This window comes from Arachis ipaensis, chromosome B3 (genome assembly GCF_059453495.1).
Source record: "Arachis ipaensis isolate K30076 ecotype BB chromosome B3, ASM5945349v1, whole genome shotgun sequence".
Taxonomy (NCBI): Eukaryota; Viridiplantae; Streptophyta; class Magnoliopsida; order Fabales; family Fabaceae; genus Arachis; species Arachis ipaensis.
This window is the reverse complement of record NC_142438.1, coordinates 139,878,280-139,890,492: the sequence shown is the minus strand read 5'-3', so window position 1 is coordinate 139,890,492 and position 12,213 is coordinate 139,878,280. Positions and strand designations below refer to the sequence as shown.

At 38.5% G+C, this 12,213-nt stretch overlaps 1 protein-coding gene across 1 annotated transcript; it reads left to right on the top strand.

The window, feature by feature from the left end:
* The first annotated feature begins 883 nt into the window (after positions 1 to 883).
* Positions 884 to 4,530, top strand: LOC107631873 (zinc finger FYVE domain protein, putative (DUF1666)). The gene is made up of 5 exons (XM_016335444.3): positions 884 to 1,341; positions 1,439 to 2,472; positions 2,907 to 3,320; positions 3,756 to 3,991; positions 4,102 to 4,530. The coding sequence occupies exons 1-5, from the start codon at positions 1,154 to 1,156 to the stop codon at positions 4,360 to 4,362; spliced, it is 2,133 nt and encodes a 710-aa protein (XP_016190930.1). The 5' UTR covers positions 884 to 1,153; the 3' UTR covers positions 4,363 to 4,530.
* The last annotated feature ends 7,683 nt before the right edge of the window (positions 4,531 to 12,213 follow it).

Genomic DNA, 12,213 nt, shown 5'->3' with positions numbered 1-12,213 from the left:
TCTTGTAAGCTTTGCACTCATGTCAAGTAAGTCATTAAATTAACCTTCTAATATATCGTTTCATTTCTCCTATAAATTTTGTGATTGAGTAAATTTGATGAGTTGGGGTCCTTACGGTGCCAAGAATTAAGCAAAACTTTTAGGATATATCTTTGCATTAACATGTGATAATAAAATCTAGGTATATATGTGAGAGTAACAAATTAAAGTTCTTAGGTGGAGGCAAATAGAAGAAATTCATTCAATTCTAGCTAGTTGATTGGATCACTGAGAGAAAATTGTGATAAAATAGTTCCTACTTTTGCATTGCATTTATATTTGGTCTATAAAGTCTAAAGTGTTTGGTAACAAGGTCAACAAATATTTCAGGACTATTTTCCTTTTAATGAAATTAAACCAGACAAAAAGTGTGTGAGCATATGCCATTGAATAACATTATTTTTTTTGTTATCTACTTTAATTCATCATGCAATGATTTCTTGTTGCAGGTGGAAAGATTTCAGATTTGATGTGTTTATCATTTTAAAGAGAGAAATATCTAGTTGCAAATCGGTTTTGATGCACACAGCCAAAAATAAAATGAAATTCCTATCTAAATAAATAATTTGAGTGGGGGAAAGTTTCGGAATTTGATTCTAGAACTAACACCTGACCGTTTCAATTTTCAACCAAATAAAGAAGAAAAACATTTTGACCCAAGGAATCCAAAGGGCACCGACTAAGTCCAAACGAAGAAAACATAAAATAAAAAAAAAAGATATTACCAAGGCACAAAAATCCGGCAAAAACCGTACTTAACATACCCCATGGCCATGACACGTGTCAACCACATAGAATACCAAAGTACCATCATTAATTAACACTCTTATACAAACTATCAACCGTTCGTACCGAGAAACCGAATTGACCAAATCAAATTAAATTAACTTCATCATACGTTGCTTTCTTTCCTTGAAACAAACTATACGGCACTGCACAACTCACCCTATTATGCTATGCCCTCTTAGATATTATTCTGCCATTTGATTGATTTTGTTCTAAACTGGTGGAGGGAGAGAGAGTTCACTTGCTAGCTCATCATGAATCTTTTCTACTACTTCAATCTTTTTCAAAATACTGGTGTCTCGTTAACTTGGTTTCAAGTTTACGAAAAATGTTAAAACCAAGGGAAACTCTTCAAGAGTGGTTGATGGGTGCCAAGAACTTTGCTATGCTCAAAAAATGCATTGATTCAACCTCAATTGTGCATGGAAATATGATTTGGGCTTTGGCTTCTCTCTGGGATTTTTTCTGCAACCATGTGCTTTCTTCCTTGGTCTTCATGCTCAGATACATATTCAGGTTTCATCAATTTTATTAGCAGCGTTCTTGGTATCTAGCTTAGCTCCTTTTTTATTTGAAAATAAATAAGAAAGAGGAATTTTTTATTTTCTCTCAGGTTTGAGATTGAAGAAAGGAAAATAGAGCATGCTGGTGAAACTAAGAAGAATGAATCTGAAGATTATGAGATTGATGAGTTTGCAGAAAAGCTTGTTAATTTGATGTTTCCGAGTGGCGAAGAAAGAGAAGACGAAACAGAGTGCTCTGTTTCCGTGGAAGCTACTACTTTTGTGTCTGATGTTCATAGCGACAAAAAAAGCGCAGAAACAGATGAACAGTGCTATGCCTTGAAGGAGAAAGATCCTGAAACCGGTGGAGTTTGTGAGGAAAGTGAAGGAGAAAAAGAAGGATCTGATTCTGCGGAAGCTGAAGCTGTTTCTTATGTTGATGGAGATGTTAAGAAAATAAGTGAGAGTGAAACAGAGTACTCTGTTTCCAAGGTTCATGAATATGGTGACTCTGTTACAAGTACAACCACAAGCAAGTATGAATTCATGGCAAGAAGAGATATCAGTGTTTTCGAACAAGAACCAACCGTCTTGACCTTTAGTTTCCGCGAGTTTTATGGCGATCCAACTGCTTCCGCTCTTTCTTCTGTTGATGCATTTGCTCGAGAACAAGAAGAAGAAGAATATTTTCAGGAACAGATAACTTCTTCCACTTCCGATTCACTCCTTGATGATTCTCTTCAAGGTTCAGAAGAAACCTTGGTAGAAGATAATTTAGATGAACCAGATTTAGAAGAAGACTACGACGAAGAAGATGATGACTTGGAATGGGAAGAAGATGACGATGAAGACGAGGACGACGATGATGACGAGGACGATGAGTTGTTGCAACAACTGAAAATGGAAATGCGGATTGCAAAACAAGGAGGACTTGCCACTATTTTAGAAGAGGAAGAGGAAGAGGAAAAACAAGAAAAAACTGAATCTCCATCAAAAGCTATTGAAGATCTAAAACCATTGAAGATAGAAGACAAGAAGGTAGAATACAAGGATCACATTCTGCAAATTCAGAAGGTTTACAAGAGCTATGCAGAGAAGATGCGCAAACTCGATGTCTTGAATGACCAAACCATGCATGCAATAGGTGAGATTATAGCTTTAAATTAATCTTTATTTAATTTCTGAATCTCTGTTTGTTTGTCACATATAATCTTTAATTTTGTGTTCTTTTCAGATTATTAGGCCATAGTATTTTTGCTTCTTGTATGTTGTTTAATTTAATCTATCAAAGTCACAGAAAATGACAAGTCTACGTCATAAGTTTTCAATGCCATTCTCTCATTACCGTTCTTTTCATAGGCCTACTTTGAACATTTGCTACGTTAAAATACCATTGCAGATTCTATATTGTTAACGTGAAACATTCAATAATTAAGAAATTTCCTAAGTCCTACCTTTCACATATTACTTTTCAGCTTTTGACATAGTCTACAAAGAAAAAAACTAATTCCATAAACATTAATCTTGTTTTATCTTTGTCATTATTAACAAAATTACATACTTTGCCGTTAATTATAGGTCTTCTTCAGCTAAAAGACCCTCCAAAGCTATTTATAATGGCAAAATCTACTGTCAAAGGTGGCAAGGCTCTTGTATCTCATAATTTGTGGCCACGCAAAGCAGAGAAGCAAACATCGGACCCCATGTTGAAGTTTGTTCAAGAACTTCATAGAGACTTGGAATTGGTGTATGTTGGTCAAGTTTGTCTCACTTGGGAAATCCTTTGTTGGCAGCACAACAAAGCTAAAGAGCTTCAACAGCATGATTCTCCATGGCCTCACAGGTATAATCTAGTTGCTGGTGAGTTTCAGCTCTTTCAAGTCCTCGTGGAAAGGTTCCTAGAGAATGAACCATTTCAAGGCCCTAGGATCCAGAACTACGTCAAGAACCGATGCGTCGTTCGCAACCTTCTCCATGTTCCAGCCATTAAAGGTGAACAAAACACACTAACTAGTATAAACTCTGTTTAACCAACTTGGGTTGGTCTAATAGTTAGTTTATTAGTCTGCTTAAACAAGTGTCGGGGATTTGAATCTCTTCTTATACATACAGCAATCTACTGGCCAGCGACAAATTTTAAATGGAGCTCCAATTTGCAACGGATTAAGCTTTAACCTGTCAATATCATAGAAAACTAATAAGTATAAACTCTATTTGGTAATTGTCTCGTGACAGAAATAGACAAAATGTACCACTTTCATGGAATAAAATTTGTCTATTTTACTGTCCACCCAAAAACTGAAAATAGGAATTCAAAAACAAACTTTCATGTCGTGTTCTGTATAGTTAGTCACAATGTCTATATTTTCTGCCTTGTGATTCTTATTAGCCATAGTCTTAATTCTAATAATTCTGATTCCTGCGCAGATGATAATAGGAAGGACAAGAAAATAACCAAGTGGGGTGAAGAAGAGGATGCAATTGCAAGTGGAAAGTTACTGGAGATCATCAAGGAATCCATGCAGGTTTTCTGGGAGTTTGTTCGAGCAGACAAAGATTACGAGAATGTGATACCTAAAGTTTCCAAGAAAAGAATTGGAAATGATGTTAGTGATCCAGAAATTTCAGATCTTCTTGTGGACATTAGAGCTCAATTGCAAAAGGTTTCTTTTCCTTATGCCCTAGCAATATTTTTCTAACTATTTAACATTGCTCCATATTTAAATTAAGCCGAGAGAATATCACATGAGAAACTATATTATTGTTGTTGCAGAAGGAGAAGAAGCTCAAGGACATAGTGAGAAGTGGGAGTTGCATAGTGAGGAAGTTCCAGAAGAACAAAAATGAGGATCAAATTCAAGTGGATCATGAGCAGTTTCTAGCTCAAACAGGGTTGAGATTGATTTCTAGGGTGGTGAACATGAAAAGATTGAGAAAAGATCAGTTAGAATGGTGTAGTGAAAAACTAAATAGGATCAAATTTGTTGGTACAAAGATTCAAGTTGAGCCTTATTTTCTGCTTTTTCCATGCTGATTGGGCCAATTTCTTTTTCTACTCACATGTATCTAGAGATCTACTATTTGTGTAGAAAGTGGACTCATGTACTTAATATATTTCCTATTGTATATATGCAGAGTATAGGCTTCTTGTTCATACATTAATTTTGACTACTAATTGGAATGTTAGACCAATTTTTTGACATCATATTTGTTCTTGTTTTTGTAGACAATATTAGAAAGAAGGACCCTCGCTAGCATTATACGTGTGTATAAATAGACCTCTCGTATAAATAATGTAACAACCGATATCTATAATAATAATTTAGAAAAACAGAATATAGATGAAAAGAGAAATAGACTAAAATGATCTTCTTTTAATACTGTATGATTGAAATACAATGGCTGAAATAGAGAGTCAGTCTCCCTTCTAAGTTTATTCTCAATTTTTACTAATTTTTTTTTAAATCTATTTTCAATTTTCACTATTTTTTATCCCTCTACTGCTGTTCCTTATATTTTCTTCCTACTCTCTCTCCAAATCATGTGAGATCACCTCTACTTCTTACGCACGATCCTCACCCTCTATAACATGTAGGTAGTTAGTTACGAAATTATTCTCATGGTCACTTCTTTTCATTTTGCCCTCAATTCTATTCCTCCTCCTAAAGGATAGTGGCTAAATTTTTCATGCTTTAGGGTCAGAATTAGAAGCTTCTATTGATTCAGGGTGTGTAACAATATCCCCTCTTTGAAGATTCACCTTGTCCTCAAGATAGAAAGATGGGAATACTTCCTGAATTTTCTTTGTCAGCTTCCATGAAACCTGAAAATCAGGCAGATCTTTTCATTGTACTAAAATTTCAAGCTGTCTAGCATCATTCACCCGCACAACTTTAATGCTCTCTGGCTCCACCTGCATCTTTTACCCATCACTCAAAGCTGCTGGCAATGGCTGGCTGCCATGGTTGATTTTAGGCTCTTTCTCAACAATGAGAGATGAAAAATAAGATGCTCCAGTGAACTTTTCGGTAGCTGTAGTTTATAGACTACTTTCTCAATCCTGTCCAAAATCACAAATGGACTGAAATATCTAGCACTAAGCTTCTGGTTGCTTTTCTTGGCCAAAGACTTTAACCTATACAACTGAATTTTCAAGAAAACCTTATCACCCACCACAAATTCGACTTCCTTCCTCTTCTTGTCCGCATACTATTTCATGCATCCTTGAGCTCGATCTAATTGATACTTCAGTTCATCTAATATCTGATTTCTCTCCTCCATTAACACCTTTACCGCTTCCACTATAGCTTCCCCTCCTCCCCGCAACAAATCTGGGGCTTCTCTCCCATAAAGTGCCTTGAATGGAGTCATTTTAATTGACCCATGATGATTGGTATTGTACCAATACTCAACCCAATTAGGCCATTTGTGCTACTGTTGCGGTTTCGTCCCTGCAAAACACCTCAAATAGGTCTACACATTTATTGACCACCTCACTTTGTCCGTCCGTTTCTGAGTGATACGCCGAGCTCATCTTGAGAGAGGTACCCGTTGCCTTGAACACTTCAGACCAGAAAGCACTCATGAAGAGATGGTCCCTATCTGAAACAATGGATGTTAGAAAACCATGGAGAGTGACAACTTCATTAATAAAAATCTTAGCCACCTCCTTGGCTGAAAAAGGGTGAGAAAGGGCAAAGAAGTGACTGTACTTTGTCATCCTGTCCACCACCACCATTATAGTATCCTTCCCTCCCGCCTTTGGCAGACCTCTAATGAAACCCACGGTCACATCGGACCATACATTCTCTGGTATAAGCAGTGGCTGAAGTAGTCCCGCAGGGGACAATGTTAAATGTTTATTTCTTTGGCACGTGTAGCACTGCTTGACATAATCTATGATCATACGCTTCATACCCTCCCAAAAGACAACTCCAGCAATCCTATTAAGGGTGTGAAAATAACCCGAATGTCCCCTGTTTTGGAATCATGAAACTCCTTCAAGATCCTTGGAATCCATTTAGAATTCCTTGGAATTACTAACCTCCCCATATTTAGCAGCCTCCCCTTTTTTAATTCATAACTAGCAGGGATCTCCTCCTCTTGTAACAACCTTTGAATAATGGATCGGAACTTCTCATTCTTCTGCACTTCCTCCTCTAATTTTTTTCACTCCTCCACTGTCACCACTGATAGAGAAGAGAGCTAGAATTTTTTGAAAAGGGCATCAGCCACTTTATTCTCACTTCTCTCCTTATATCGTTTCTCAAAATCATATCCTAAGAGCTTATCCATCCACTTCTGGTGTTCTTCACCTCCAATCCTCTGATCTAGTAAGAACTTGAGGCTTTTTTTTATCTGTATAAACTACAAAATGCTGCCCCAACAAATAATGCCTCCATTGCTGGATTGCTAGCACAATTGCCATCAGTTCTCGTTCATAAACTAATTTCCCTTCAGCTCTCTCTGATAATTTCAAGCTCGTATAGGCAAATGATCTCCCTTCCTGCATCAGTACAGCCCTTAAGCCTCTCCCCAAAGCATTAGTTTCTAAGGCAAATGGCTTTGAGAATGAAGGGACAGCCAAGACAGGTACAGTTGTCATGGGTCGCTTCAGTTCCTCGAAAGTCCGCCGAGCTTCCTCACCCCATTTAAAGTTGTTCTTCTTCAATAGTTGTGTGAGTGGCCATGCAATTCTACCATAATTCTTGATGAACCTTCTATAATAACCAGTTAAGCCAAGAAACCCTCTCAAACTCTTAAGGTCCTTAGGCAGGGACCAATCTATCATGTCTCTCACCTTCATGGGGTCTGCCTCCACTCCCTTGGCCGAAATAATGTGACCCAGATACTCCACTTTCTCCTTAGCAAAGTGGCATTTCTTTTTGTTCAAATGCAACTTGTGCTCCTTTAGTAACTCAAATACAATAGACAAGTGCACACAATGTTCATTCCAATTCGAACTATACACAAGAATATCATCAAAGAATACCAGTATACACTTCCTTAAAAAGGGCCTAAGTACCCGATTCATCAAGGCCTGGAAGGTCGAAAGAGCGTTAGTGAGTCCAAATGGCATGATTAGAAATTCGTAATGACCCTTGGGTGTTCGAAATGCTATCTTGTGTATGTCTTCCTCCTTCATCCTTATCTAATGGTAGCCTGACTTTAGGTCCAACTTAGTGAACACCTTCACATCACCTAACTCATATAGTAGTTCATGAATTATTGGGATTGGAAACTTATCAGCCACGGTGTTTTTGTTCAGTGCCTGTAATCAATACAAAATTGCCACCCCCATCATTTTTCTTGACTAGAATAAATGGGCTCGAGAATGGGCTGGTGCTGGGTCTAATGACACTGGCGTGCAGCGTCTCCGCAACGATCTTCTTTATTTCATCCTCTTGGTAATGTGGGTATCGATAGGATCTAATGTAGGGAATTACAACCCCTTCCTTGAGTACAATTGCATGGTCTCTCTCGCATTTTGTAGGCAGGCCTTTTGGGCTCTGAAATAAATAATCAAATTGCAGCAGTAGGTTTTGAACTGGCTCGGGCTCCTCTATTTCACCAACTTCACAACTTGCAACAAACAACGGTGCCACCAAATACCTTTCCTCTTTCCCCTTTGAGCGACCGCAGAGTAGCTTTCTATGATGCTCGCTGTCGTGACAACGTTGGATCACCATGTATCCGCAGCTTCTTCTCCTCTTCCTTATAACATAGCACCATCTCATTGTAGTCACTCTAGAATTTCCCTAAGCTGGCCAGCCACCCCAACCCCAAAACTACCTCGGAACTCCCTAATTTTGTAACGAAATAAGCTTGGTTAATGGTGGCACCTTGGATGTACAGTGAAACGCCGATCACACCTCTTTTACCATGTTCGAAGGTTCCATTCCCCAATTCTACTCTAAATTGGCAACCCCAATCTTTCCACTACTTGGGTTGCAATGAAGTTTGTTGATGCCCCTAGGACCACTAAAACCACCACTTCTTGGCCCATTATCTCCCCTCTCACTTTAAAAGTCCTATGAGTAGTCAGAGCCCAAAATCTATAAGATGAAAGCTGTAATTCAAGCATTTTGGGCTCCTCCTCTTTTAGTGCCAGACCCATTTCCTCCTCTTCAGCTATAACTCCCTCTTCTTTCTCAACCAACATGATGTGAAACTGCTTCATTTGGTAGATATGATCCTGCCTCTGCTTCTCTCCACACTTGAAGCAAAGCCCCTTTCTTTGCCTCTCAGTCCATTCCTCTTGGGATAACCTTCTAGGCACATTACTCTTTGACCCAGTTGATCCCACACTGCTGTTGGCTCCAGTTTTGTTTTGGGCTGAATTAGTGTGGCCCAATTCTGAATTTGGCTCCTTGCAAACTGATTCCACCTTTGGGTCGGGTTTCACCTCCTTGGAATCCTCCTGGACTCAACCTGACCCAGTTGAAGCTCCGCCCCATGTCCGAGCTACTCATGCAGGTAGTCATCTCCATCCTTCTCCCTCCTACGAACATCCTTGTGTCACGCCAAGTTTCATGACGCTTTTATATGGCCACTTCTCGGTCCATGAGTTCTTGGAGACTCTCAAATTCTGAAATCGCTAAATTCGCCTAGGAGTGAGCACAGGTCGATTTGGTTCGGGTTCAAGGTGAAATTAGAATCGAACCGATCAAAATATAATTGGTTCGATTTTGTATTTTTTTGTGTATGTACCCGAATCAAACCAAACCGATTAAGAACGAATTGGTTCGGTTCGGATAATTGGGTACCCGATGACTTTAAAATTCATAAAAAAACCAAATCTTATCTTAAAAATTCAACAAATACAATAAACATGTAACATCAATATAAATAATCTAAACATGTTAAACACCAAATACATTAAAAACTAAACTCATTAAAATTCAAACATATTAATAGTGAATAATCTCACTAAAAGCCACTAAAAACCATATATATATTTTTATTTTTTTATTTAATTAATATATGATTGGATTCACGGGTTGGTTCAGATTCCGCACCCCCAAAACCGATACCTGAACCAATTACTAACAAAGGCTATTGGTTTGGTTCGGGTTGGACCCGATTACCTGTTGGTTCCAAAACCAATTTAGTTGGTTCAGTTCGGATTCAGACAGGTAATCGGGTACCCGCTACCCGTGCTCACCCCTAAATCCGCCCTTATCTCCCTTTTTAATCCATTCATAAAGATACACATCAGAGTATCGTGACCTAGATTCCTCTAAGTTTGAGTTGCCAATTCAAAGTCGCGCCGGTATTGGCTGACTGTCGTCATCTGCTTCACTTCCAGCACGGGTGCCATGGGGTTCGCTACCATCTCTGGTTGAAATCTCTTCAGGAGATCCTACTTCAATCGCAACCATGTCAGGAAGGGGGTTTGCTCCTCCCACCACTCCAGCCATGTGAGAGCCTCACCACTAAACGCAAGCATCACATAATCAAGCTTTTCTCCTGGCGCAATTTAAACCATCCGAAAATACCTTTTCTTCTTTACCAGCTAACCACACACATCCTTACTTTCAAAGCTTGGGAGTTCTAGCTTGCAGTACACCTCCACTCGTGGAGGTAGCGGATTCTCGTCTCTCCTCTCCGCCGATGCTTCCTCGTGGTCTCCTCGATTCTTATTATCGTATGGTTGCTCCCCTCCGGCGTTCGCCTCTCCCTTCTTCCTTACTTGGCGCGCCAGATCTTCCAATATCTTCAAAATCAACTCTGTATTTCTGGTCTGTTCCTCCTGTACCACATCCATACGAAATTCTAACTGATCCATTCTCGATTCCATCGTGGCAACGTGCGTGGAGACCATACACAGCATACTCGCAAATCGTTACTCTGATACCAGTTGTAACAACCGGTATCTGCAATGACAATTTAGAAAAACAAAATATTTGCGGAAAGTAGAGTAGACTATAATGATCTTCCCTCAGTACTGTATGATTGATAGAAATAGCAACTGATGAAAAGAAATACAATGGCTGAAATAGTGAGTCAGTCTCTCCCTAAGCCTGTTCTCAATTCTTACTATTTTCTTATCCTTTCCTCTACTCTACTGTTCCTTATATTCCCTTCCTACTCTCTCTCCAAATCATGTGAGATCACCCCTGCCTCTTGCGCATGACCCTCACCCTCCGTGACATGCAGGTAATTAGTTACGGAATTATTCCCATTGTCACTTCTTTCCATTTTGCCCTCAATATTATTCCTCCTCCCATAATCAAAGAGTAGTGGCTAAATTTTTCTTGCTTTAGGGTCAAAATTAAAAATTTCTATTAATTCAGGATGTGTAACAGAAAATAATGTAACCGTTCAATACTAATTAAAATTCTAATCAGCCTTTTAATATCACTAACAGACACAATGTGGTTATCAAATCAAAATTTGGTACTCACAAACCTAAAGTTTTCATCAGTAAAATTAAGACCTTAGATTTGGTAAAAAAAAAATAAAAAGAGAAGACGAAGAATAGATTTTATTTTATGTTTTTAAATTCAATTTTTTTAAAAAAATTATTTGGACCATACAACCTTAAAACCAAGGTTGTGAGAATCGAACCGGTCAATAAACCGGTGAAGTCACTGGTTCAATGATTCACTGGTTCGATTGGAGTTCAATCAGGGTTCAAACGGTTTAATTAAATATTAAATAAAATTATTAAAAAACTTAAAATATTGAAGCAGCAAACATATTCAAAAGCAGCAAAACATATTCGTCTTGCAAGTTATAATATAATAACTTATCAGGTTTAATGAAGCAGCAAACAAAAATCATGAAGCAGCAAACATATTCATCATGAAGCAGCAAACATATTCAGAAGCAGCAAAACATATTCAAAATCATGAATAAATAACCTCAGAAAATCAAAAACAAAAATCATGAAGCAGCAAAATAAATCGAAATCGGTAAAAAATCAAGCACAGAACTCATAATCAAAACTCAGAAGGCAGTAAGTTCAAGCATATAACTTATAATCAGAACGAACTCATAATCAGAACTCAGAAGGCAGCAAGTTCAGAAGGAGGCGAGATCAAAAAATAAAAATCAAGAAGCATAGAACTCATAAATCATAATCAGAACTCAGAAGGCAGCAAGTTCAAGCATAGAACTTTAGAAGCAGGCGAGCTCATAAATCATAATCAGAACCCAGAAGGCAGCAAATAAATCAAGAACAGAGTCTTACTGGCGGCGAGTAAGGACTCGGTGTTGGCGACGCCCCAACGAGTAGGCGAGCTCGGTGAGAAGCAGGACGCGGTGGTGGTTGCGGCCCTCAACGTCGTCGCTGCTGTAGATGGCTGTGGGTGGCTCGGTGGTGAACTGCTTGCTTGGGTAATTTCTGGAATCTGGAGCTTGGTGGGTGAATGCACTAGAAAGGGGAAACTGATTAGGGTTACCGGGTTACGCGCATGATTTCTTCTTTTTCTTTTTTTTTTTTTAAAAAAAAAGCCAAAACAACGTCGTTTAGCATCTTAGATTGCAAACCATAAAACCGTCAAAAAACTGGACGATTCTCCCAGTTTACCGGTTAACTGCCGGTTCGACTGTTTTTTGCCAGACGGTTTTCAACGTTACCCGGATCGGTTAGGTGACCGATTCCCGATTTTTCCGATTGAACCGGTCGGTCCGATTCGGCTTTTAGAACCATGCTTAAAACTCATAGTCCAATTCAATACATGAAATATAATTAAAATAAATTAAGAAATAAATCCGATTAACATTTGATACAATGGAAAACATACCATGTGAAACACTTCAGCCAAAAACTTCATTTAAGTAAGTGGCGGCCAAAAAGAAATCATTGATCCCACACTATCTTTAATAACAAGATGCGTGTATATATATGTTTAATACACAAGGTGTAGAAATAAATCAA